Below are 27188 nucleotides of genomic sequence, written 5' to 3'. Positions count from 1 at the left end.
GGGTCTGGACCTGCCGCCATCCCTTGTCATAGATCCCTGCCTGACCTAGGCCGGCTGGCCACGGTGCTTGACGTGAGCCGCTTGCGGTAAAGACCAGAAGACACTTATCTCCCGTTTACTTGTTAAATTGTTCCAAACATCCTCCACTAATCTCGGATGTATGGGGAGGAACGGGGACACAGATAAGAGGAAGGAAGAAACAATAACATCTGCTACACACCAACTGATTTCGTCTCAGGCAAATAGGAACTCGTTTCCTACCCAAATATGTAGTTCATCTTTCCTTGCTGGGGGCCAAGGTAAGGGTTAGACCCTCTCAGAGAGACGAATAAAATGCAGAAAACAAACTGGCCCCCTACCAGCAATGACCTTTCCTGGTGCAGAAGATCTTGGTCTGGGGGAGGCAATAAATTTGATCGTTGTAGTGTAACTGTTCTGCTTTAGGAGATCCAGGGCTGCAGCTATCCTGAATAGGTCCATTTTATGAGGAAGTAGGCAGGGAAGTGATAGAATCAATGAGATGACTGTGAAATGTAAAGGAAATACAAATATTAGCAGCATCGATAAAGTTTTCAGCTTAGTGAGAGGCTGTTTCAAAAATTCCACCTCTGCTTTTTTTTTTTTTTTCCTTCAGTACGATCAGTGTTTAGAATTTTTTTTTTTATGAAGCAGTTTTGCCATGGGCTGAAAGCTGTGTCTCTGTGTACATACCATGCTTGCAAGTGTATTTTTGTTCCTGGGAAGAGTCTGAGGTTTTTTCAGTTTAAAGAAGTGGGCTCTTACGTCTCCTCCCACCCTATTTCCAAGTGGACATGACTGGGTTAGTGAGATGCTATCTTTAAAATTAAAACAAGTGAAACTTTTGTCACAAAATGTATGACAAAGGCCTTAACAGTTTGAGCACATGACACAGTTATTACTATAAGCAGTGTTACTTGTTAAATGAAATTTACAGTACTAGGATTTTAATGAATGATTTAGTAAATTTTTTATGTTGTGTAGCATACTGAGTTGTTTTGGTGTGGAAGAGCAATACATAGGATTTAACTGCTGGAGTGGTAATTTTTAGATGTGCTGTGTTTGAAATCTGTTACTCAGAGTTTGATTATTATGGTATTGATTTTTGCCATGAGGTGTTTTCAGCCACCTACTGATTCCATGAGACCGTAGTAGTAGCAGCCCAACTACTTCATGTGTGTCATGTTATAAAAGAGGCTGTCAGGTAAGATGCAAAATCATTTTTTAATACAGTGAGGAAAAAAAAGCTGTTTCGCATTGTGACTGTATATAGCCCCTATTAAAAAAAAAAAAAAAAAAGTTATGTTAGTTGCAATTTATTAAGAAGCTGCTTTATGTTTACTTGTGAACCAGTTATCAAAAAAGTAAGGGGTTCGGGTTTTTGTCAGAGAAAACACAGCTGACTGATAAGTAGTCATATAGCTATCTACGGTAGGTATTAACCTTATTTTAAAGAGAAAGCAAAAGTAAAAAATTAAAAAGTCTCAGCAGGACATTTACTAAGCTAGATCATAACTTGATTTCCACACTGAACACAGTGTCTGTTTTTTTTTTTTTTTTTTTTTTTTTTTTCCAGCTGTTGCGGTAGTTACATAAGTGATTAGTTTAAATATTTTAAATTGCTAGCCTCATTCTGTACTGACAATACACTGATTTGATTCACTGTGTTGAGCGAATCACATAGTTTTTCACAGGGCTCATAGTTTTCTGTAACTTTAAAGAATATTCTAGTGGTTTTTGTTTTCCCAGTCAGCTGAACTTTGTTTTGATTAACATGAAATATCTGATTTGGGCAAAGTAGAGAATCACCATAAACAGTGCCTCAGACATATGGTTCTAGTTATAGTGTCCACTTTATTACAAACATGTGAAATTATGTTGGTATTGCCTTGTTTTGAACAGATTGCTATTAGTTATGGCTTGGCAAACATGATTTAGCATACAAGTTAGATCTTCACTAGTTCATACCTGTGGACTGTATACTAATTACACTCTTTACATGCAAAAGGCCAGTGCTGTTATTAAGTATTTCAGAACTAATAATAGATGGAGCCCTGTTTGTGCTGCTCTGGGTCCTACTTCTTCCTGGCTTTTTGTGCAGTAAGGCTGGGGGAATGCTTTTCTGCTTGTAGAGCTTATCTACCTTTCTCTGTGTGCTTTTTGTTTGCTCTTTTCTTTGCTGCTCTAGTTTGAGGGTTGCCCATGTTTTCCCAGGACTCACCATGTTGACCATGGCTTGTATAGTAGGGTTTCACTCTTTAGAGCCTTCTTGGTGCCCTGCCATTTTAAAAATGGTGTATAATAATGTTTATGAAAGGCATTTTATGCAGTGGTGCATTGTGATTGTATGTGTGTTGGAACTCCTATGTGTAAGACTACGCTGGATAAAAATTATAATGTAAGGTCTATGGTTTGCTGTTTCTCATAGGTTTGGGGATTTTTTCTGCTTGGTGTTTTTGGTTGTTGGGGTTTCTTGTTTGTTTGAGGTTTTTTTTTGTTTGTTTGTTTTGCTTTGTGTTTTGTTTTTTGGTTTTTGTGGTTTTTTTTTTTCTTTAAACTTATGGGCCACTCAGTCCAGACTGTTCTCCATCTTTTAAGAGGATTCTGATAAGCCTTTCATTTTTCCAGAAGAAAATTCTTTTGGACCATAATTTTCTTAAGAAAATCAGTTTGATGAAAGGATGATCCACTCTGGAAAAATTGTCCCCAGCACGTCTTCTGTTGATTACAAATTGCAGTTAATAATTGGGATTCAGAGTACTCAGGTTTTGGCCTTGTGTTACATTACCTGCTCAGAATAGAACAGAAAAGGAAAAGGAGGACAGACTCCGCCACCAGTGCACTCCCATTACAGTCATCTGGAAGGAATTAGCAGTGGGATGAGGCAGATTGGTTTAATTAGACTACTGAAATCAACCTCGTAACTTCTTAAGGCCAGAAAGGACAATTGGAGTTACTGACTAGGTTAGTGCATTCAGTAGGAATTTTTGCACTGATTCTGGTCATGGTTGTATATGTAGTCATGGTACAAGTATTACATGATTTTAGCATAATTCATCTTGGTTTCTGACTGTTTTACAGGTATTCCAAACTGAATTACAGAAATGTACATACCTCCCAAAGCTCCAGGCTCTGTAAAAGATTTGTGTAATCCACACTTGATTTGCTGCTAAGTTCTTTTCTCATCTCTGTGGCCGAATCTCCCTATTCTCTTGCGTGACCAACATCTCTTTCTTTGTTCTGAGTTTCAGCTCTTGTCCTTGGGTGAAGGTCTAAGTAGTTTAGAACTTGGTAGTTGAAGAACCATGTCTCACAGTGCTTTATCTGTAGTCAGGCTCCTTTAAATGTCCTTCCTTCAAGGGATCCCAGTTTTCTGGATTCCTGTAGCTCTGAGCCTGCAGTGGCTATTAAGAACCTTTCATAACCTTTAGAGACTGGCAAGCGCTGATGGTCAAGTACTGTTCATGTCTCTATGTCTTCATTTCCTCCTTTTTGGGGGTAACAGTCTTCACTTTCTGGTACTGTACTTTTTAATTAACCGAAATGTACCTGTCTCCAACATCAGTACTTTCATTTATTATTCTTAAACATGCATTACGGGGTGGTGCTTAGATGTAGCAGCTCCTTTTGTACAGCCAATTCTCTCTACTTTGTAAATGTTGAGTCTTCTAGCTACAACATGGGACAGATGTGAACAAAGTAGCTGAGAAAACTGCCTTTTTCTCCCTGATAATGTTTCACAAAATTGGCTACTGTTATCTGCAGAATTACCATTTTCCTTTTTTGTCTTTACTGTCCATCATTTTCTCCTATCATGTAGGTAAAAAGAAAAATACAGAAGTTCCATATAATTTATGAGATATCAACTGTATTATTTTTTGTACTGTGCTTTCATCACTTTAAACCATGTTGTATTTGATTCCATGGGCCCACATGGCAAAATGTAATGCATTGCATGCAGGGCAAACATCTCAGGATGCTATTTGCAGTTTACAGCCCACAAAAATGTCGGGCATTTCTAAGGGTTATTTGCGGGATAGTCAGAGAAGGCTGGATGAATTTAGCTTCCAAATCCAGCTTGAGATTTGATGACCGTGCTGTTCCTAGCTTCCTTCATCAGTATGGAAGAAGCAGGGAGGGACACTGCGCACCTCTCTGATTACTGAAAGCCCAAGTAGTGGAGGAGGGAAAAAAACTCACCCGTTTTGGAGTGCTTGCAGCAAGGCAGTGGGGAACTGAGGCATTAATGGTATCTGCTGTATTTTTCCTTGGTGGCTCAAAGGCAGTTCTTCCACACTAATGGCAAAACTGTTACAGAAAGCCTTTTAGTTCTTTTTGTACTCTTGCAGTATGTGGTCTGGCTTGAAAAGGAAGGAGTGGGGCTCCAGCACACTGTCAAAACATTACCTTAAAAATACCCAAATAAACAAAATGTGTGGGTACCTTTCACCCTTGCTTTGCAATGTGCCATCACTGTGATGGGTAACCGTAGCAGGATACTTGTGTTAGATCAACACAGAGAAATAGCTGGTTTTTTTCTCTCTGATTTGTGAATCTGTAGCAAAAGCTGTAATAGGAGCAAGAAGATAATTAATAACATTTTTTTCAGTTCTGAGATACAAAAGCGCAGCTTGAAAAACAGCGGAGAGAGATCTTACTTGTCTCACTGTCTGAGAAATTTTCTACTGTATTATTCTTGTATATTGTTTGTTTTTTTTTTTTTCTATGCGGGCACCAAAAAGGAACTGATCAGCGATAGTGGCCTGCCAGCTTTTTGGGTAACATGTTACCTTTTGGTAGGTTTTTAAAGTAAAGAGAAGTACAGGTGCAGAGTCTATACACTTTGCAAAATGAAGCGTGCACTTAGCTTTCCTGTTTGTACTTGCCCTTTAGTTGACTATTGTTTTGGTGACTAGAGTGCACTGGCCTGGTTAGATTAATGACTCTTGTGTACCTTTGGCTTTGCTTTCTAAAGTATTACTAATTTTACAGTTTTAAGACTTCAGACTTACTAAGATGGTGTGTGCTTAGAATATTTTCACTTTTCATTTCTTGAAAACAGGAACAATGTTTTTAATGAAGAACAAACTTAACAAAAGACAACTTAAGAACCTTTCAACTTGCTTACCTAGTGTTAAGATATCCATAGGAGCTGGGTACTATCGTGTCTTTCAAGATCTACATTCATATCAGTCTCTAAAGTTTTCATGGGCAGCATCTCTAGATTTGTTTTTGTGGGTGGGTTCTTTAGTTTTTTGCTTTTGTGGTTCAGAGTGGTCAAAAAATGTCAGCCCTCATTCTGACGGGCAGAGAATAAAATGGCTCTCTTAATATCTTATGGTTTCTATTTATATTTGACAAAAGAGATTGTTCTGCAATTTGGATCAGTATAAATATCTTAAGTGTTTAAGCTATGCTGTATTTCCACAGTATTATAGTATTCTGCTTCCTACCCTCTCCCCCACACCCCACAGAGTCATTTGAATCTTATGAATCTTAGAACCTATTGAAGTACCAATATCTCTGGTTCCTGCGTTCTTGATATGAATGTTTTAGTCTTTGTCATAAATGTTCCTCATTTTTCTTGCTTCCTTCCCTCCCTTCCCCTCCACCCCACCCTTTTTTGAGATTAATGCTGTACTTAGTTTCAGGATTTTTTTTTTTTTTTTGTCAGAGTCTATCCAGTGTAGATGCTGTGTAAAGAAACACACCCCTCATCATAATTACAGTAAATAAGGAAGCTGTGTCAACGACTGCCTTCCCAGAAAGGAATATATCACTTACTTGCCCAATCTCATGACCTTCATGCATACTTTACCAATTACCTAGCAATCTCATAAGTTTGCCCCTAATAACATAGAAGAGATGCTCAACATCAGGTAGAGTTTTCTCTTTCAAGTGAGGAAAAAAGTGACTTCGTTATAATGAAAAACTGCTGTTTTCCAACTGTTTATATCGATACAAACCCAAATACTGCAGAAAAGAACAGTGCCACAGGGAGGCTTGAGAATTGATGTTGGAATGATGGCTGACTAGTTGTATAAGATGTATAAGAGAGAAAATGGATTATTTTTTTTTTTTAAAGGCAAACAAACAAGAAAACAAGCAACAAACCCAAACAAAACCAAACCCCCCCCCCAAAAAAAATCCAACAGAAGCAAAAACCACCAAAACAATGAAACCAAGCCCAAAGAACAAAAAAATCCTACTTATAGTTGTATTTTGTTAGTTATGCAACTGAATTTTACTGTTAGCACATACCTCCAAGCACTGTAGGACTCGTATTCTTCTTATAGTCTTCAGTGTAGCAAGCTCAACAGTGGCATGAATAGGTTTGGGTAAGTAAATCTTATGACGAAATCTCTTCTCCCAAATTCTACCTGAACAGCGATATCCTTGGAATCAACATTGTTTGTTAATTAATTAGTCTGAGTGATAGATTCTGTTCCTAAATTCACTGGTTTTGTTCTTCACTATCTAGACTTGACTAAGCTCACTTTAGTCCAGTAAGTAGTCCAGGTGCTACTTACTGCTATGGTTTTGGTGATGTCTTACCATTTATTCAGGCAGCTGCTCCTGTAGCAGTTCAGAAAGCTGGTTTTACTGCATTTATTTTGCTTACTATGTAGAAGTTAGATATGCTTCATTGTTTGAAATGTAAAATGAAAAGCACAAAGATTCTGAATTCCCTTTCAGCTGGAGAGATGGGTAGTTAAAGAAATTCATGCTGTTTATCAGTGGTACTTCGAGTAACCTTGTGAATCTCAGACAAAACGGATGGCAAAACAGTAAAAATGAGCTAGAACAGCTACTCGCCTGTATTTGAAATGGCTGCTGTCAGTTACTTTGGTTAAAATGAGAGAGGTGCATTTCTGTACACCATCTGCATAAATTTCACAACAAATAATCTACAGCTGTTGATTTAAGACTGCAGAATGATTAGGCAGAGATACTTGTACATAGAAGTAAGGTATTTAAAGCAAAATAATATGGACTTGATTTGTGGAAAAAATATATAAAAGAGTAAAGAATAATTTAATTATTTGCTTCATGTAAAATGCGTGGTGAACAATACAGGGATTTTGTTTGGTTTTTTTCAGCTGCATAGAAGATTGATTTTCTGCTTGAAGTGTACACAGACTGCGCAAAAATACGTGTATTAACTACTTCATACAGATAGATTACTATGAAGAACAGCTGTTGCCTGAAAGTTAGTTAGTTAGTTTGTTTGTTTGTTTGTTTGTTTTTAAGAAGGGTTAGATCTATAATCTTTTTCCTTTGTTACCTTCTGAATATCAGTGAAGTCAGAATTCAGCTTTAGTAACCTCATATCTAGAGGTTAGATAGAGGATGTGTTTATCTCCTCTATGCAACCCATGTGTGATTCTCATGGATAGACTTACTGAGTGGGTTTTCCTTCCCCCTTGTTTGTTTGTTTGTTTGTTTTTAAGAAGGGTTAGATCTATAATCTTTTTCCTTTGTTACCTTCTGAATATCAGTGAAGTCAGAATTCAGCTTTAGTAACCTCATATCTAGAGGTTAGATAGAGGATGTGTTTATCTCCTCTATGCAACCCATGTGTGATTCTCATGGATAGACTTACTGAGTGGGTTTTCCTTCCCCCCCCCCCCCCCCCCCCCAAACCAAAAAACAAATGGGGGGGGGGGGGGGGAGAGTTAGTGTTTCCATAAATACAATGTTTCCATCTCAGTTTTTTGGGTTAGCCTGTTACTTCAGTGGGATTGATTTTTCTAAGTTGAAATTGACCAATGAAATTAGGTGTTACCTGTGTTTAAAGAATCACACATATATTGTTGTAAAATTCATGAATATGGTGCTTCCTGTCCCTTCTCTGAAAAGGACCTTCCCAGGAGAAAAGTCTTGAACACTCAAGCAACAGACAGATGAGACCTGTCCTGTCTCCGGTGCAAAGGACTGGAGTTCCCAAGCATCATCAGCCTGTGCTATTCTGAACTCTTCTGGTGATAGCATTTTGAGGGGGGTAGCATATGTGTATCACAGTTTAAAAGTTTTCCTGCTGCAGGTAGTGCTGTTTGTGGATTACTTGCAGTTCCTAGTTGTGTACCTTTATTAATGTTTGAGCATGTTACTGTTTTGCTCCTTCATGTCTTGCCAAATTGGCCTTTGTGTCAAACTGGGTTATCCTACAGCCACTAGTGTAGCTAGCCTTTTCGTTTTTTTTTTTTTTTTTTTTTTTCCTGAAATGACACCCTGTGTAAAAAGGTATTTCTGGGGACAGAGCCTGCCTCCTGACAGCTTGGAGTTTATCTGCAAGGGCCATTTAGCTGGACAATATTTATGAGTTTGGATTCTTGAACAAATTAAAATGATGCAGAGAAGAACCTGAATGTTAATTGGGAATATACTCAATATATTCTTATATATCAAAATGATCCTATTTCTCCCTTTTTCAAATCTTCTTCTAATGTTGGTAATACTGTTACCAACTTGCTTGTCAGTTTGGGAATATTCAGAGGAATACATGATCAGAATGCAGAACTGGCAGAAAAAAAAGAAGAAAATGAGTTGGAGGAATTAAAGATAATCTTCTAAACCATTACGATAAACTCACATTTGCCATTCAAATTCATAGCTGATGTTCTGGAAACTGTTAATTTGATTTGTATACCAATATAACCAATGTTGTTAATCTGGGAAAGGCTTATTCTCTAGCCTTTTACAGGCATTTGAGTGTAAGAACAGCTGTACTGCTCCAGCCTTGTGTCCTGTCTCTGACAGTAGCTGATAATTGATGCAGAGGAGAGAATACAACAACAGGGCAAAGAAACATGTAGTCAAACTGCTATGGAGTGTTCCCTGGCCTCCAGCATTTTGTGCCTCCGTTTGTGTTCATTTTGTTGTCTTGTTTCTTTTTCTTCCTTTTGAGCACTGAAACTTTTGAAAGTTTTAGAGAAAGTTTGTCTAGAGTTTGTAACTGAGTATTCTGGAGTTTGTGTTTCTGTTTAACATGAGGTGGTAATGAGAGAAATTTTGTTAGGAGAGTATAATCGCCACTTGGTTTTAGTCATCATGTATATAAAGACTGTATATACCAAGAATGATTACTAAAATTCTTGACATTAACATCATGTCTTCCTGAGAGTTGAGGACCTAGTGTAAACGTAAAAGAAGGACTAAATCAAACATTTGTTCTCTATGAATAGACAAGTTATTTAAAGAACAGGGTTTTTTAAACCTGCCTTGGTACCTAACTTTAATAATATATTCTTAATTGGTCTTTGGGGAAATTCATGCAGGTCAATAGTTTGTGTACTGCTACAAAGCAGTGAAAGAATAGTTTATCAAAAGATACATGTAATTAATTTTTAAATTGTCATTGTAGCTATTCTTTGGAATGGTCCTTCAGTTTTCTCTTTGTGTTCAAAATTTAAAACTATTTTAGGTTTAGCAATGCCAAATAATTCGTGGCCAGTCTTCACCTTTGTTCTGTGCTTCTACTGAAGTAGTAATACTGTAGCTTTAGATGGCAGAAAAGCTACCATCAACAAAAGTTAACATTTCAACTATAAACCCTGTTTTTCAGAAGCTTTAGCAATCAAGCAACTTCGTCTACAAATTTGGCATACAAGATCACATACTGGGAATAACTAGCATAATTCCAAGTGTGGGGATGTAGGGATGGCTCTTCTACACATGTAATCTCAGATGCTTGGTTAGAAATAATGCTGTGGGACTGTAATTTGGAATGTGGTCCATATTTGAATGGCTGTCATTGCTTCAGGATGACAGCAACACCAGAATGAGTATTTCATGTCATCTTTACACATACTTAAGAATATGAACAAAATTATCTTTTAATTTAAAATACTCTATGTACATCTGCAAAAGAGAAATCTATACAGTTACAGTAGGCATTCAAACTTTACTTTTGTGTTTACTTAGAGAAGGTCATGTATGCATGTCTAGATGTACAGAGCTAAGTAGGAAGGCTTAGACTCCTAAGTGTAATCCTGGTAGAAGACTGTCTTCTTATCTGAGTTTGTGGTGATTTTTGGTCCTACCTTGGATATGCTGTCTTTTGCACTGCTTACTATTTATTAGATTTGTTTTTTTTTTAATGTGAAGGTTAATTTCTACCTGGTTGATGTGGGAAGAACAGTTCTTTTGCTTTCTTTGCTGACTGCCATGAAAGAGACGAGGTGTGGGTTTTTTTCCTACATTACTGAGCCACTTTCATCTATTTGTAGCTTTTTCTAAGCAGCAAGAATGAATATAATCTGAGTTCTTATCTTTTGTTTTCTTTGTTTTCATGAACAAATTCTTTGTTACTGTGTTCAAAATAAAGTGCTTTTTGTATGGTTTACCCATGGAAGCTATAGGAATCAAATCGATCTCTAGGTACATTCTGCAGAAATCGCTGGGTTTGATCACCTGTACTTTCCAAGGGGATGCTGTCTATTGCAAAGATTTATTATACACTGTGGTTTTTTTTTTAAATCTAAAATTTACGAGAATTATTTTGCAACACGTAAACATCACACTATACCAGTGCAAAATATTTTTCACCTTACTGATTCAGGTGTGATAAAAGCATTTTAACAGTGATCATAGAGGATGTCTGTTTGGCTTAGTATTCAGTACATTTTTCAACATAACAGTAACATCTAAACTTGATATGACAAACAGTTGTTTATGTGTTGTTTTTTTTTTTTTTTACCTTGTGTGTCTAGACTGAAGGTATATCTCCATTTATACTACTGTGGTTTTGAAAATCAGGTTGAATGTAAATTGTTCACTAATTTTTTTCAATCTGGTGTGGTGGAGCTGGTGCGTCACTATAAATAATTCAGGAGTCATGTCTGTCATCAGTGTGCTTTATGTGGCTTTCTCCTCTCCTATTGTTCTCAGAACTTGGTTGTTTTTCTGTCAGTTTCCACATTTTGAATTAAGAATACTTCATGTTATGAGAGATTACATAATTACCCTGATTATTTTTTTTCAAGCAAGTTGATGATGGCAGAATATGCCTCCTCATTGGTGTTTCATTTCATTATTAAAGGTGTTGATAAAAAGTGTTGTAGCAGATTGATTACCTGTCACCTAGGCTCACATAGACACCTTTAACTGATTTCTATTATTTCATTGCTTTTATTAACTGAAAATTCATTACTGTTTCAGTGGGAATGGAGAAGAGTGCACTAATGTTTCTAGTTGGTGTGTGTTTCACTCAACTTTCTTCATTTTGGCAGCTTGTAGTTTAACAAGCCAGTAGGAGCAGCTTTGCAACATAGAGTTGCCTAGCACTTAGACTTTAAAAATCTGTAATGTAGAGGTGTATAGTAAGTTCACCATGATCATCCATTTATTTCTTCGGTAAGAGGAAGATACCTCTTGTGTTCTTAATCAACGATGAAAAGCTTAACTGTACAACTTCCTCCTTTAAAGGAAGTCTTTAGGCATATTTAGTCTCTTATTTCACTTTTGGCACTGTGATTCCAGTAGGTGTGATAGCAGCTGCTAGTGCAGTCTCTCACTTGAGAGTTTACTTACTGTATGTAGATACTGTCCTTGAATCTACCAAGTGATGCATATAAATTTTACATGCTTCAGTTTAACTTATTATGCCTGACTTCAGAGTTCCTAAATTATTTGTTTGCTACAGCCTACCATTCTTTTTGTTTTTTTTTTTTTTGTTTTGTTCACATATGCATAAAAGAATAGTTAACTGGCTTGCTGCTAGTGTACTGTATGTTGTCAAACAATCGTGCTAAATCTGTCAGGGGAGAGGAGTTGTCACTTGTGCTAATACAGCTATTGCTGGTCCTGTTTCATCCCTGCATTAGATGCAGTGCTGGCTGTTTTGCATAGCTGGCGCTCTGTGGTATTCTTTCTTTTGGGAGAATAGGATCTGTCAGAACGCATCATGATTCTCAGTGGGGAAGAACAATGTCACAGTCCTGTAGGGGTGAAAAAATGATTCAAGCCCTAAAAGGTTATGAGAGTTCAAAATCAAAACAACAGCACAACTTTCAAGACTTTTAATATGCATACATCTGTGAATTACTTTGAGTCAGAGAGAATCATAGAATCGTTGAGGATAGCGTTTTAAAAACACCAGTGTTGCTCTGTGTTAAAGATTATCTTTGTATGTACTGGATGTTAATCGGCGCAAACAGTTGTGAGTAAGAAACTGGTGTATCAGAAGTACGCAGAACAGTTACCTGCTACTTAGAAGTGCTTGCTGTCTGAGAAAGATGGCAGGTACACAGAAAATGAGACATTAACAATCAACAAGCTAAGCTGTTGTTGCAGAATACAAGTGTGCTGGCTTGAAATGTTTGTATATATCAAGTTTTTAGATGAGAGTTGAGGCAAAGTGGCTTTGTGTACATCAATGGGGACAATTTGTCAAGAAAAAAAAAAGAAGTCTGACTTTTCTAACAAGTCCCCTCTGGAAAGGGTCTGTCCTGCTTTCACCACTCTACCTGTGCATGGCTCGTTAGCACAGCCACTTCTACATGGATCTTTGTAAAACTTTGGTATTCAGTTTGACTCAGTAACACAGCAGAAAATTGACATAGCCAAAAGAATTAAAAGTATGCTGCTGAGTTAGAGTTATTTTAATGTGAAGTTGATGCGTGCTGGAGTAGTGTAAAGGGTAGGGTGTATCATATAGTGGGAGGGAGTAGAGGGAGGGAAAGTGCATCTTTTGGCAGAAGTAAGATCAGCTCAGTCATTTTGCACAGCTCCACCCTCAGAGAACTACCATGCCAAAGAATGTGAAGATACTTATCTTCTGCTATGGGCCAGCTCAAGATCATAGAATCATTCATGTTGGAAAAGACCTTTAAGATCGAGCTCACCCATAAACCTAACACTGCCAAGTCCACCACTAAACCGTGTCCCTGAATGCCACGTCTAACATGTCTTTAAAGTACCTCCAGGGATGGTGACTCAACCACTTCCCTGGGCAGCCTGTTCCAATGCTTGACAGCCCTTTTGGTGAAGAAATTTTTCCTTATGAGTCAGCATATCAGTAATAAATGAGGTAAGTAAGGAAAGAATAGACTTTTGAGGGGTCTTAAAATTATAACAAGTAGCTTCTTTGTCTTTTTTTGGATAGAAAAGTAAAAACTTCTGAAGAGCTAAAGAGTAAGGGTTAACCAGAGCTAAGAATTCTCTGCAGCAGTGGTCTGAAGTGGGGTCCAATAAAACAAAAAAAAAATCCCATCCAACCAACTAACCAAACAAAACCCAAACCCCAACAACCAAACAAAAACCAAAAGGCTTTGTCAATACCAACATGAGCTGTTGAGAATGAAATGTTCAGGCCATGATGTTTCTTATTTTGGGAGATCAGTTTCATTTTGTGCCATGTTTTTTCCATTTCTGCATTAATCGAAGTTCTTCAGTGCTGTTACATGAGATTTTGTGACAGGAAGATATGCAGTGCTGGATCTGAGTTTTGATTATGTGAAAGCCACATGGCTTAGTTGGTAGAATCCAGAATGTATTTATAGTTTTTTTCTCTCTTTTTTTTTTTTTTTTTTTTTTTTTTTAAGCCTATTTTAATGAAAGGGACAGACAAGCAAAAGACTATCTGAATTTGTGAAGTTATGTTATTTTGTTAAAACTTTTTTACATCTGCCACATGTGGAGTTCTGTTAGGCTTGCCTACCTTCCCTGTTGGCTTTTTTCTAATAAAGACGAGTCATGCTTCAGTAACTAAGTAAATTTTCTACTTCTTTCTAATATATTATGAATTGCCAGAAGAGGAAAAACAGGATAGCCAGTCTTTCCTTGAAGTTAATATGTCTCAATTTTTTTAACTTTTTTGCAAGATGTTTTTTGCATGAAGGTGGTTCTGAAGTTTAAAACAAGACTTCAACTGACAAGAGTTGACTGAAAAAGCTTCTGCAGTCTTCGTTCTTTCCGCGGTAGTATGGTATTAGAGGGTATTTATTTCATTACTATCTTGTTTTATTTGCAGCAGTAGTACTGTTGATATAATCAAAATCTGAGCCAGCTAACATGCTGTATTCATATTATCAATTTACTAGTGGAAACATCTGCTGTGTTCTTAATTTTCTCACAGTGTTGTTAGAGCTTACGCTGTAGTCCCCACCTTGCTTCAAATTACTTGCCTGCTGCTGAAGCTTCTGGGAAATACCTGGCTGCCCTTCATCGTGCTCTGAAGATTGCTTTCCTCAAACTTTTCTGTCCCTCTAGAAATGAGAGGTCTTTTCAGCACAGAGAGGACTATGTGAGGAGATACTGCTGTGACAGCAGTTTTTCACACACATGTAGGGTAAAATGATTTTTAGTGCGCATTTTAATCGGAGCATATAGTGAGCTGAGTTTCGGTAGAGGTTTACCTGAAGTATGTAGCCATCTGCACTTAAAAAATTAAAACTTCTAAGCATATTTCTAGTCATTTTAGAAAGTTATTGTTGCTGCTTGTTCTCCAGGGAATTGAAGTAGAACATTCTGGAGAGTGTTCCACTACTAATTACCTAAGGCAGACCAAAGCATAGAAATCAGCCCAACTGTATTATAAAAAAACCAAATTATGACTAATTTTCCTCTCCTCTTACGTTCCTTTGAAATTAGGGGCTGTGGTGTAGACTATTCGTACTGTTGTAACTGTCACAACCTGCATGTTTTTAGTGTTTCTCTTGTTCTTGTTTTTGTGGCTTATGCTATTTCAAACCTCTCAAACTGAGTTAAACCCTGGAAAAGCAAACTCTGCAGAGGAATCCTGAACTTGGGATGGATCTAGTGAGATTTTCACTGTCTCTAATTTCTTTGATAGTAGCAGAGATTTTCTGTTTTCAGTGGCTGGACTGTGGGGATTCAAAGAGGTGCACGCACATGTTCCAATTTAAGTTCAAAGTTATTGGATGTCAGTTTCACTATGCATGCTGTTATGCAGTGCAAGGTAGCTCAGCCTGCACTTGTGGCTGAGTATCCAACAACTGTCTTAGCTTATTGCTGTGACTTCAACTTGTGGAAAAGGACATTTTGGAGTGTTGTGTACAGTTCTGGTGACCTCAACATAAAAAGGGCATGGAGCTGTTGGAGCAAGTCCAGAGGAGGCCACGAGGGTGATAAGAGGACTGGAGCACCTTCCTTATGCTGACAGGCTGAGAAAGTTGGGGCTGTTCAGCCTGGAGAAGAGAAGCTGCGTGAAGACCTCAGAGCAGCCTTCCAGTATCTGAAGGGGGCCTACAAGGAGGCTGGGGAGGGACTCTTCATTAGGGACTGTAGTGGTAGGACAAAGGGTAATGGGTTTAAACTTAAACAGGGGAACTTTAGGTTAGATCTAAGGAAGAAGTTCTTCACAGTGAGGGTGGTGAGGTACTGGAATAGGTTGTCCAAGGAAGTTGTGAATGCTCCAACCCTGGAGGTGTTCAAGGCCAGGCTGGACAGAGCCTTGGGCGACATAGGTTAGTGTGTGGTGTCCCTGCCCATGGCAGGGGGGGTGGGACTAGATGATCTTAAGGTCCTTTCCCACCCTAACTATTCTATGATTCTATGATTTCACATCAAGCTGGTGATGATTGAGGTTGATGCCTCCCCAAAATCTCACTGATCCTTTGTCTGCAAAAAGTTATGATTATGTGTTATGGCAATAGCATGTCTGTACCTGTGCTAAAGTTTTGTTGTAAGCAGTGTAGTCAATACAACTGATTCCTCTTATGCTTGAGTAGGCATCTTGCAACTAATCAGGTTAATTGCTTTCAACTACATTGGCTGATAGGCAAAATCTCCATTGACTACAATGCATTTACAGGTGTACACACCTTAATTCAGGTGCTGTGTTCTTTAAATGCTGTCTTGTATTTCTGATGGTAGTCCATATAAAGGGTCTTGTCTTTGCAAATATGTTCTGGACGTATCCGGATGAGATGGCTAGTTATGTCTGCATTTTCAAATTTGTTGTTTTTTAAAGTTTTTAAACTGCAGAAGGTGATTAAAAACTCAGCTTGGTTTGTAGACAGGTGGTGAAGAAGGTGCTTTCTTTACATCTCTGATGCTTCTGATTTCTTTTGTTTTATGAAAAATATACAAATATCCTTTCAGGGTGAACAGGGAAGTAAAAAAGACTGTGGTTGCCACAAATTCAGCTGTATTACAAGGGGATTAAGGATAAATTCAGCTGTAGCTGTTCATGCTGCAGTAGGAAGCAAGTTTCTTTTACTGAAGTTAGTGTGGGGCACCACACACAAAACCTTTCTCTTTGTTGCTTTCCAGATGTCTGGTGTTTGGACTCTTCAGGCTTTTTCTAAAGACTCCATTTTATGTAATGAGGTTTTTTGTGGTTTTTTTCTTTCCTTTCCTTTTTTAGTAATGTAATACTTTCTAAGAGCTCACATCTGCAGCATAGCCTTGATATTTCATTTATTTCAAACTACAGCACTGTTCATAGTATTGTTGTAGTGTCTATCACACAGTGTCTATTTAATCCAAGATTGCACAAGAATCCTGCAGTCAAGTATCTCCCTTTGAAGACTGTCCTGCTGCAATACCACCATGTACAGAGCTTACAGTAGTTTGTGTTGCAGTAGTTCTGCCTGCAGCTCTCTGTGCCCAGCCCCACACTGTGCTGCTTGTCCCACTCTGCCGCAACTCCCAACCTTATTCCTAAAGGTGGAGCAATATTGTCTCTTCTCACCATGCTTGGTAGCCCTTTTCCATTTCCCAGCAGAATGCAAGGTCATCAGTTGGTGGTCTCAATCTTTCTTTGTGGATTTGGTTGAGTTTTTCTTGTTTTTGGGGTAGTGGACCCTGAGGAAAAAAGGGCATGATGTTCCTTGTCCCCATATACCTTGTAGTTCACTTCCCATGTCACTCAGAAGTCCTAGCCCTCTAGTTATAGTTGAGTGAGATTGTAGATGGAGATTAATATGGAGAGCAGAAAAGAGCCTTGTTTTCCCCAAATCCCACCAACCCTTTGTCTGGAGGGAAAAAAAAGTTAAGTGTTGAGGCAGTAACATGCTATCTTTTTATTTCTGTCTTTATGTTTACGTCTTGTCTTTGAATTACAAGGGGATTAAGGTTAAAGCTGTTCAGTTACAAGATGTTAGAAGTGGAGTTTCAGACACTAAATGGATTTCTTTGTCAATTGTAAATCAAACATATTGATTAAAACCTGCTTTAAAATAGAAGTCTCTCCTCTCCATGGGCTTTAGCATTTATTCTAGAGAACTCGGTATTCCTGGTTTGGTTCTAAACATAAATTGAGCCTTCTTGAGGTGAAAATGATCTGCCTCCTTTATTAACAGCTGGAGAATAGCTGTTATATTTAGAAAACTGCATGTTGAAAGCATGTGTAGATTTTTGATTTTTTTCTTGAACTGTATCTGCTAATAACCTGTTTTCTTTTGCAGAACCCTCTGATAATATGAGAGAGATTCTCCAAAATGTAGCGAAATTACAAGGTGTTTCAAATATGAGGAAACTAGGTCACTTGAATAATTTTACTAAGGTAAGAGCTTAAATGGTGTTGTAAAACACATGGTGGGTTGAGTTGCACAAATAGAGCTAAAGATTGTTTCCTGCTCCACAGAACTGAATCAAAAATGTGAAATGCCAGCTCCATGAATGTAAACTGACAGTGTGGTGAAGTTGAGGACTTTATCGATGAGCATGATATGCAGTCATTGGGGCACTATTAGAATAGTTACAGCAACTTTCACTACAGTTTCCATGTTTTTCAGTGAAAAAAGACTTAAAGGGGCGATGTCTAGTCTGTATTGTTGATTTTTGAGGTGATTTTCCAAATACATGCTTCCAAATTACAGGAATGTGACAAGTACGTGCCTGAAAGTACAGTCGATATGTTGGGAGCTGTCATTGTGAATTCACAGGAGGCAAGAGTTAAAAACCTGGTGCAGGATGAGAGTGAAGGCTGAAGAAATAGGCCAGGAAAGGCCTTCAGAAGGAGAGCAAATACCGTTTTTTTTTGTTTTGTTTTGTTTTTTTTTTTTTTTGGCTCAGTGAGGAACCTGTAGAGAGGAGATAGGTAATGAGGTAGGAAAATGGTGCGTGTTGTAGCATACTGAGTGGTTGTGGTTGGACCAGCGTTCCATTTGTCAAAGCAGGGGAAAAATGCTCGTAGTGTGCGAGCTAGGAGACATTTTTGAGCTTCAGTGTGAGTATTACCTTAATGGATGGACTGATACTCGGAAAGAACTGTACACATTTCTGACAGAGCACTACAGATGCAGCAACATGCCTGAAGATGATCCTGCAATCAGTGGTAGCCAAGCAACAAGGTAGTTGCGGAAAATTTTGTGAGTAAATTAAGGTTAAAAGCTAGTAATGAATCATTAAGTAAGGTAACCAGGAGGCTACTTGACATTTTGAGGCGGTCTCAGGCGAAAGAACAAATGCTCAGGGGTGGTTTTGGGGGACCCATTGATATGAGAAGGACAAAATGCATGATGAATTTCAAAGTAGGGATGCTTTTTGGCTGTTAAAAGCAGTCCTTGTAAGATTGAACAGCTCTTCAGTGGTATTGTTTGAGATTCAGTTAGCAGGAGGTACTGAGGACAAAATCACTAGGAAATAAATTTATCTTCTGGTGCATTATAACAAATCTGTAAATGCTCCGTTTCCTGAGCTGGTCCAGAACACATGTAAGAGCACAGCATTCATTGAGGAATTGAACTTAGTTATAGTGAAATCTCTTCTTTGGATCATTGCCTCATTCTGTCTGTCAAACATCCACAACTGACAAAATGTTGCTGTTAGTACTGTGGTTCCAAATTGTGTTACAACAAAGCCCTATACTCTGTTAGAAAAGGCCGATGCATAACTGTTTCGTTTTTGTGCTAATCTGAAAACTTTTAAATGAGTCCTTCCAAATTCTGTAGTTGCCTTGAAATTAAAGAGCTGGATTAGATTTGCAGATTCATGATGCCCAGTGAAAAGGCAGTATTCAAAACTATGGATCTTAAAACAGTGTTGATTTTTAGTACTGAAAACTCAGATGCTAAGCACCCTTAAATGTGGTAAAGTTGTAAAGATGCATATTGTAATTAGAGCATGAATCAAAAACTCTTAATAGTTTTGAAAAATTGAATTATTTGATAATTGAATATTTGAAGAATTTGTTTTTTATATTTAACCTGGTGTTAAAAACAGAAAATACTTAAAAAAACACAAGGAAGATTTTCATAAATTGGACTTAAGACTGGCAAAAAAGTATGAATTTGTGAAAAACAACTTGCTAAAATAAAATACTATTTTTGAAGACAAACTAATTCATATACTGGTTTTGATCGTGAATCCGAGTGACCCTGTGTAAGAATGATCCTATTCTATTTAATGTTGAGTGCTTGTTCTTACAGTCACCTCCCTGGAATATCTGTGTTATAAATGTGTAACATGTACATTTGGTTTTGAAAACTCTGTATTTTTGTTTGAACTGCAGATACAGTTATGAAAACAGATAAAGGTTGCAGATTGTACTGTATATCTGCCTTGTGGTTGGAACAATTCTGTGTTTTTCATTCCAGTGGTTAAGAGTGAAAGCCTGGAGCTTGGGGGAGATAGTTTTATTTCCTTTTTGCACTCTGGCCTTCTACCATGAATTGAAATAGTCTCAGTTCCCCCTTTGTGAGATACAAGTATGGGGAAGATAGATGTGCTGAGACTTGAGATCCTTGTATCCTATCTTGGAATTACATTGAAGATAAAATTGATTTATTTGTAAATTCATGCATTTTGTGATCCATTTTTGAAAGGCTACTAGTCGTCTAGGATATTTGTCCTGTAGACAGGAAAGGACCTTTCAAAAATTTTAAATAGTGTATTTTTGATAAGGTAATACAGAAAATTGATAAAATTTGATTTGGAAGGGACCTTAAAGCTCATGTAGTTGCAGCCCCCCTGCCACAGGCAGAAACACCTTCGACTAGACCACGTTGCTCCAAGCCCTGTTCAACCTGGCCTTGAACCCTGCCAGGGATGGGGCAGCCACAGCTTCTCTGGGCAAATCACCCTTAAGAAATTACTGAACTAGATTCCAGGATTTTATGCAGGAGTTAAATACTTTACATAAAATTTATTAAAATAATAATGATCAGCAGTCAACAGGATTTGTTACTTTATCTTCAAGAATGTTACAATATCTTCAAGAATGATACAATTTTGTTTGAAGCTTGCATTCCTAATTGGCATAACTCCCTTTTCGTTTGTCTTTCCCTTCAAGAAAAGCATTAACAAGTAATGGTCAAGTCCACACAGCACCCATACTTACTGTGCAAAGTAAGCTTAACATGATGTTTTACAAAAACTTGCATGTCGTTCATTAACTTTTACCTAATGCTTCTTAATAAAAACTTTACTGCTCACGTTCTTGGCACTTTGGCTGCAGATCATGGGTTGTTCTTACTCATCAGGCACTGTAAGGTTTCTGCTCCAAGAAATCATAATTCCCAGTCTTGTGGTAACTCAGGTGATGGGAAGGTATGTTTAGTGTTGAGCAGTGAAAAACTTAGGAATTTTTCTCCTTACCTGGTGCTCATCACCTAAATAAGTGAAGCTGCAGTTTGTGGGCAAAATTACCGCCTAACCTGTTAGACAAAAATAATCTTATTCATTTCAAACCACCTCTATCACTGTTTAAGCTAACCCAAATTCTGACATGAAAACTGTTTGAGGATTTGACCTCCAGCAAATGGTCAGTGACACCTTCAGTTGTCACACCAGTTCACAAGCTCGGTATGTGCCTTTGGCTTCAGTAAGCTGAGTAGGATTACCCATCTTTCATTTATATGGCCAGCTATATAAGGTGAGCACCTTGAAGTTTCCCAACTTCTGCTGATTAATACCAAGACATCATGGTTACTTCTTTGGGGTTTTCCCCGCCCCCATGAGAAGTAGTAAGTGATAAATTACTGAAAACCAGAAAGAACCGTACAATCATTTTTACCTAGTGGAAAATATATTTTGAAGTATTTATTTAGAATCCTTTATTACAGGTTTATCCTATTGTTAGCTTCTGAGAGATCCTCTATACCTTTCTTAAAACTGAAAGTGTATTTAAATAACAGAAAAAAAAAATCCACAGGTGGTGTTTATAGGGATTTCTATTTTTCATTCAAAAAGGAAGGTGCTCTTTAAGGACAAAATGAACCTTAACTGGTTTTAGCTTAAGCTTAGCAATTGACTAGGCAGTGTGATACGGCAAATAATATTTTCAATCTTCTCAAAACTAATTCATCATTGTTTAATGAGGCTCTACTGTTCTGCTCTGTATATCTGTTAGCTTTTAACCATGCTGCTAAATTTCACTATATAGATAGAGATAGAGTTTGGGACTATAGAGGCTTTCATGGATTCTGTCTCACTCCAATTCATAGTCTGTCATTTTAGAATCCCATTTGTCCTTTGCAAAGTCCAGTTATCTTAAATCTGAATGTAGTACTGACTGACTTTGACATTCATCCATGTAGCTAAACCACAATGGGCAAAACTTGAAATCTCAAGGTGAATCATGTAGCAGATACAAACACATCATCTGCTTTAGGGGCATTCAGCTGTGGAACAAAACTTGAGAGTTAATGGGTATAAATCCAGAGTCCACGATTTGAGTAGAGGCTTCTCTTCAAACTGGAATCTACTAAATACTCTCCTCATAAATATTATCAGTGATAGTCCAAACTGTATTTTCAAAATTACAGTGTAATAATTAGATTTGGATGCACAGAAGAGTATCCTACTTTTACCTACTAATTGCTGTGACTATTCTGTTGAATATAGATTTGAATTGTCTCGGTGTGCACTTAGCTTGTGTATGCTGTTGACCTCCTGTGGTTTTGTTGTTTTGAGCTACTGTTTCCAAGACATGTTGATGTGTTACTCATATTGCTATGACTCATCCAAGTAGCATGAAAAGTTCATAGCTGACAGTAAACATGAAAAAACCCCTTCACTGTGAGTTAGTCACTGTCTGGCCTAGTGTAAGTACAATTTTGTCCTAATATTAAATCATACTCCCAAAAAGTCAGTGCTATTCCCATATATTTACTATTGTATCAAACACTTTCAATTTTAGACCTGACTTATTGGAAGTTTTAACAAGCAAAGTATTTTATGTGTGTATATATAGAAATAAGTAATGTTGTGTATATATAAAAATATATACCTTTTGCATGATGTATGAAAAAATATAAACATATTTGCATAATTCCAGGCATTTACATGATACGATAATCTACTGCAATTTTTGTGAAATACAGCAATGTATAGCTAAATGCAGATTTTAATATTCTGGTACTGCTTGACTACAAACTTAGACTACAATGACATGCACGTTAATTTTTTTAATGTTACAGCCAAACATATGACAGTTACTTGGATTTGTCAGGAATTCAGCCATCTACAAAAGTTGCTGCATTTGGGCCAATCATTGACCTGCTTAATGTTGTTTGAATTTTGAATGTTTTCCCTATGGTATGTGAAAACCAGACATTTATAACTGAAAAAAACCCCAAAGCGTTGAGGGTATCCAAAGCTGAACAGTATCTTCTTTATAGCAGCTTCATGACTTTTTTCCCCCTCCTTTAAACATATATCAACCCAACCTTACATTTTTTTTTTTCCCTTTTTTTTTTTTTTTCACTTGGACTAAAGGAACCCAATGTCTTAGGCTTCATGGGTGTATTAGATACATTTTCTAGCTGCCTTGTGCATTCTTCTGCTCTACTTTTTCCAGATTGTCTGCTCTTAAAATGTCGCACCCAAAATTTTGCAGTTTTGAGAGCAGCCTGCAAAATGGTGAAAAAAGTCTCTTAATCTCAAACATAATCATAGAATGGTTTGGGTTGGAAAAGGATTTAAGATCATCTGGTTCCAACCCCCCTGCCGTGAGCAGGGACACCTCTCACTAAACCATGTCACCCAAGGCTCTCTCCAGCCTGGCCTTGAACACTGCCAGTGATGGAGCATTCACAACTTCCTTGGGCAACCCATTCCAGTGCCTCACCCCCCTCACTGTGAAGAACTTCTTCCTTGTATCTAATCTAAACTTCCCCGGTTTAAGTTGGAAGCCATCTCCCCTGGTCCTATCACTACAGTCCCTAAGGAAGAGTCCCTCCCCAGCATCCTTACAGGCCTATAAGTATTTCCAAGGGTAAAAATTACTTTTTTTTTTTCCTTGTGTGTGTGAAATTGCATCACATTAATTCATTTACTTTATAGTTTGCAGTAACGTAGAAATTGTGCTTTCCTTTTGAACTTTGTTTTTGTATTTAACATTCTGAATGTTTTCAGGACATCTTTTCTTTCTCTGTTGGACTCGTTTCAGTTTGTGTCTTATGTGTGATACCCTGAAGGATCTGTTCCTTTTATTTAATTGAAGGTTCTTACTGAGTTTGGGCACTCCTTTCAAATTACTGAAACATTTTGAATTCTGATCTGGCTGTTTGTCTTTTAAAGCCTTTTCTAGCTGGAAGTCCTGCAATCACACTACTGTGTTTAAATTGCAAAGAAAGCTAATACATAAGTAATCATGGTCCATTGGAATGGGAGTAAACTAACAGCTAAAGAAGCTAATCTTATACTTACTTTTTTTTTTTTTGACAATTTTATTCATTCTCTGAAATATTTCACATGTATTCATAGGCAGCATCAAACACTTTGATAATAATTATCGTCACATTTAGATATCGCTATCCACAAAGCAGTTAAACTTAATGAAAGTTGTAACTGTCATCGGGTTACATGATCATGTTTGAGTTTCAAGATAAGGTTAAGTTGTCGAGTTTCTTTCTGTGTCAGTGGGGATGTGCGCAGTGGGAGCATACATAGAAGAAAACAGTTGGTATTGAGGAGCTAATAACCTCGTTATATGTATTTGGTAACTGGTTACTGAGAACTAGACTAGAGATGGTCCAGTGGACTGAATGCTCATTATCAGCAAGTTAGGTGGGTTCTTGGAACACATCTGCTTTATTTTCAGGACCACTCAAGATGAAAACCAGTGGTGAGTGCAGTGATGGGAGACTTGCTTCAGGAATGCAGTAGTGCACACAGTAGCAGCTTTCTCAAAAATGCTTTTTCTTACATCAGAATTGTGATTCTGTAGGGCTTTTTAGAGTAGGAAAGAAACACTGTTGAGCATAATGTGGTATGTTAAATGAGGATTTCTCCTTTGTGCTGGGGTGGAATGATGAGCAGAGGTTTAGATGTATAAATGATTAGCCTAAACAGCTCTTGATGTACTTGTCTGAAACTGAACAATGAACTGTTTTTACCCGCTATCTTCTCACACTGTTTTGCTTGCACTCTGCCAGCCAATTTTTACAGTTCATAAGATGCCAATAGAAATGCTAAAGCAGCAGTGGTGGCCTTAGGCAGTCCAACAACATGGCATAAAAATAGATTGATGCTAGGAAGTGACATACTGTCATAACCAGTTAATGCACCAATTGTCTTATTTTATTATCAATTAAATTTGAATGGTGGTGGAAAAGAAATTATATAACTTGCCTTATGTTTTATAATCATCTTTGGTTATAGCCACTGTTAAGAAAAATGCAGAATCCAAAATACTTCGATTAACAGAGATTATTTGAACCCAGACGTGGAGCTGATCCAGGCAAATTTAATAATCTAACAGCTTTGGATTTCAGCATTATCACTGCATTTTTCTCACAGTACAAAAAGTCATATCTTAAAATGTAATGTGATCCTTGGAATAGTTTGTACTTGTCGAACATAACCTACGTATTGTTTGAATTTAAACCATCATGCTAATAAAATGGATTCAATTAAAAGCAGAGTCTCTGCAATATACTGGATTTTCAGATGAATGTGAAGAGTAGAATGGGAGCATGGAACATGTTTAATATTTGAACTTACAGTAGCCTTACTTTAACTGTTTAGCTTAATTTTTTTCTTTAGCAGTAAATACAAAGAATGTGGCACAAGTTTTGATATATTCTAATGTATTCTAATATTTTCACTAGTTAGCACAAACACTTCCTGAGTTCCTCACTGAGGAGAAGCTGTTAATACTGTGCTGGCTTAGAACTGAACACGTGCCTGTTCTGAAGAGAGAGGACAAAGTGCAAAGCTATTGCAATCAGTACTAGTCACTTGAGTTTTCGGAAGTGCTTGGAAAAGTGCTTTGGGATTTGGATGTGATAATCAAGTATTTTAGCATTTTAGCTAGGGGTAGTAAGAGATTTAGTTGGGTTTTTTTTTCTGCTCTTGTGAAGGAGAACAGCATCAGCTCTTACAGGAGAGACTGTTTTCTTTCCTTAGGAGGTTAAAACACTGGCATACACTAGGTTCCTCCTTTGAGATTGGTTTTGAATGTAAAAGCTGCACTTGTAAATTTTAAGTGTTGTGTTCAGAATGGATAGATACAGTTGATATGTTCAGAATTTGCAACAGTTTATAGGTGTCTTCTTGTGTTCATGAATTCAACCTTTGTACTGGTGTTTTTCAGAGGTACAAGTTCTATGGAATCAATGGCAGGCCAGACCGAATGTCTGTTAAAGAACACTTATCATTGGCAATGAATTCTGATTTATTTTTTTCCTTACACCTCTGCTGCTGTGGCCAAACGTAATAGTAGACCAGCAGTGTCAATCTTTGTTTCAGAACTCTCACGTGAGAGTTCACTGTTTTTGAATGCAGATGTGACTTCAGTCTCTCTCATCTCTGCTCAGGTTACCAATTACCAAACTAGCTATTTGGAGTTCAAAAACAGACCAGTAGGCATCTTACACAACTGTACAAGCTTTTTGCTAGTATGAGAGGCCACGAATTTGTGTGTGAATGATGTATATAGGAACAGAAAAGTGACAGCAGAAATTCTCAGGAAAGTCTGAAGCTGGTACACTTCTCCTTGCCATGAATGAAATTCCTCAGGTTTCTTTGAATGCATTGCCAGATATCTACAGTTTTACATAATAATTTTTAAAGAAATCATTTTTAAAGACTTACAAATAATACATGTTTTGTGTTCTGTTATTTTCTTTTTTATTTTCAGCTACTTTGTAATATTGGCCATGCTGAAGAAAAGCTAGGGTTTACGTATGACAGCATCATAATATGGTAAGTAGTAAGTAGCACTAGATCAATATTAGGGTTCTTTAATTGTTCTAAGTGGAATTAAATAAACTTTATTTCTGAGCTAGTATTTTGTTTCCCTAATGAGTTTAAAATTCCTAATTCAAACATATACCATACGAATGTTCTGAGTAAAATCAGAAATAGGTTATTCACTTTCAGGCATTTCTTTCTTATATTCCCCTTCTAAATATCTCAGGACTTGCAGAAAGCACTTTTAGTGAAAATGTGCACCTACAGAATTTAGAGCATACTCTTGATGTAGCATGAGGATTTAAGGATAAACATTTATGTTAATTGTGCTTGTGTATATGTGTCTGTAACATTGCTTTTCCTGCTACTAAATTGCCCTGTGTATGTACTTCCAAGTGGAATTTTCCTATATTTTGTTGCCATTTCTGACAGTCAAAAGTAACTGTATGCTTATTTCCAGAATTTCTGTGGGTTTACACAAACATTAGTAAATTTGTTCTGAGACTCAGCATAGGTGGCAGAAACAACTAAGATCTAGTATTTAATATGATTTTTGTCTTCTTCCAATTTAGTTATGAGACTTAGAAAAGCTAGTCATTCTTCAAGTAAAATGTTGGAAATACTTGTGTAACTTCTTGTGGAAATATTGTAAGTTCTTTTCTAAATAGAATTGTTTTTTCTTGCTAGAACTACAGAAATTAAAAAATGTTAGTGTATTTTTGTAAATGCATATTTTGCTGTAAGCTTTAGTAAGTTCTCTTCTGATCTTATTTATGTAATCTATTATGGTGCTTTATGATGGGACTTAACATCACTGGAGAGTATAACTTCAAAATTCAGAGTTCTTTGGCAAATATTTTTAAATACAAGCCTTAAAAGGTTATGCAAATACTAGTGTTTGTTTTTATAGGCAGGAGTTTGCAGAAAGATCTGCTAATCCAAACACAATTACAGATATTGATGTTTTCAGCAGACATATGAAGAAAAATAGCCTTCTACTTAGAAAAATGCCAAAAATGGATTCTCAATTAAAAAAAAAAAAAAAAAGAAACCAACCAAAAAACCCCCAAACCCGAAAAACCCCAAAGGCCAACCAAACACAACCCAAAACAAACAAACAAACT

General features: G+C 37.2%; 1 protein-coding gene across 1 annotated transcript in view; it reads left to right on the top strand.

Moving 5' to 3' along the window:
* Window positions 1-17390: 17390 nt before the first annotated feature.
* The window catches only part of LOC104404785 (rapamycin-insensitive companion of mTOR), a gene marked incomplete at its 5' end in the record, with an annotated part of 41020 nt that continues 31222 nt past the window's right edge, over window positions 17391-27188 (top strand). The window contains 2 exons of the mRNA XM_010013310.1: window positions 17391-17488; window positions 26012-26076. Of these exons, the coding sequence (XP_010011612.1) occupies window positions 17391-17488; window positions 26012-26076 (163 nt within the window). The remainder of the gene's footprint in view (window positions 17489-26011; window positions 26077-27188) is intronic.

Source organism: Nestor notabilis, unplaced genomic scaffold, assembly GCF_000696875.1.
Source record: "Nestor notabilis isolate BGI_N333 unplaced genomic scaffold, ASM69687v1 scaffold7214, whole genome shotgun sequence".
In the NCBI taxonomy this organism is placed as follows: Eukaryota; Metazoa; Chordata; class Aves; order Psittaciformes; family Psittacidae; genus Nestor; species Nestor notabilis.
The sequence above is the reverse complement of the archived record's forward strand: the minus strand, read 5'-3'. Positions and strand labels throughout refer to the sequence as shown.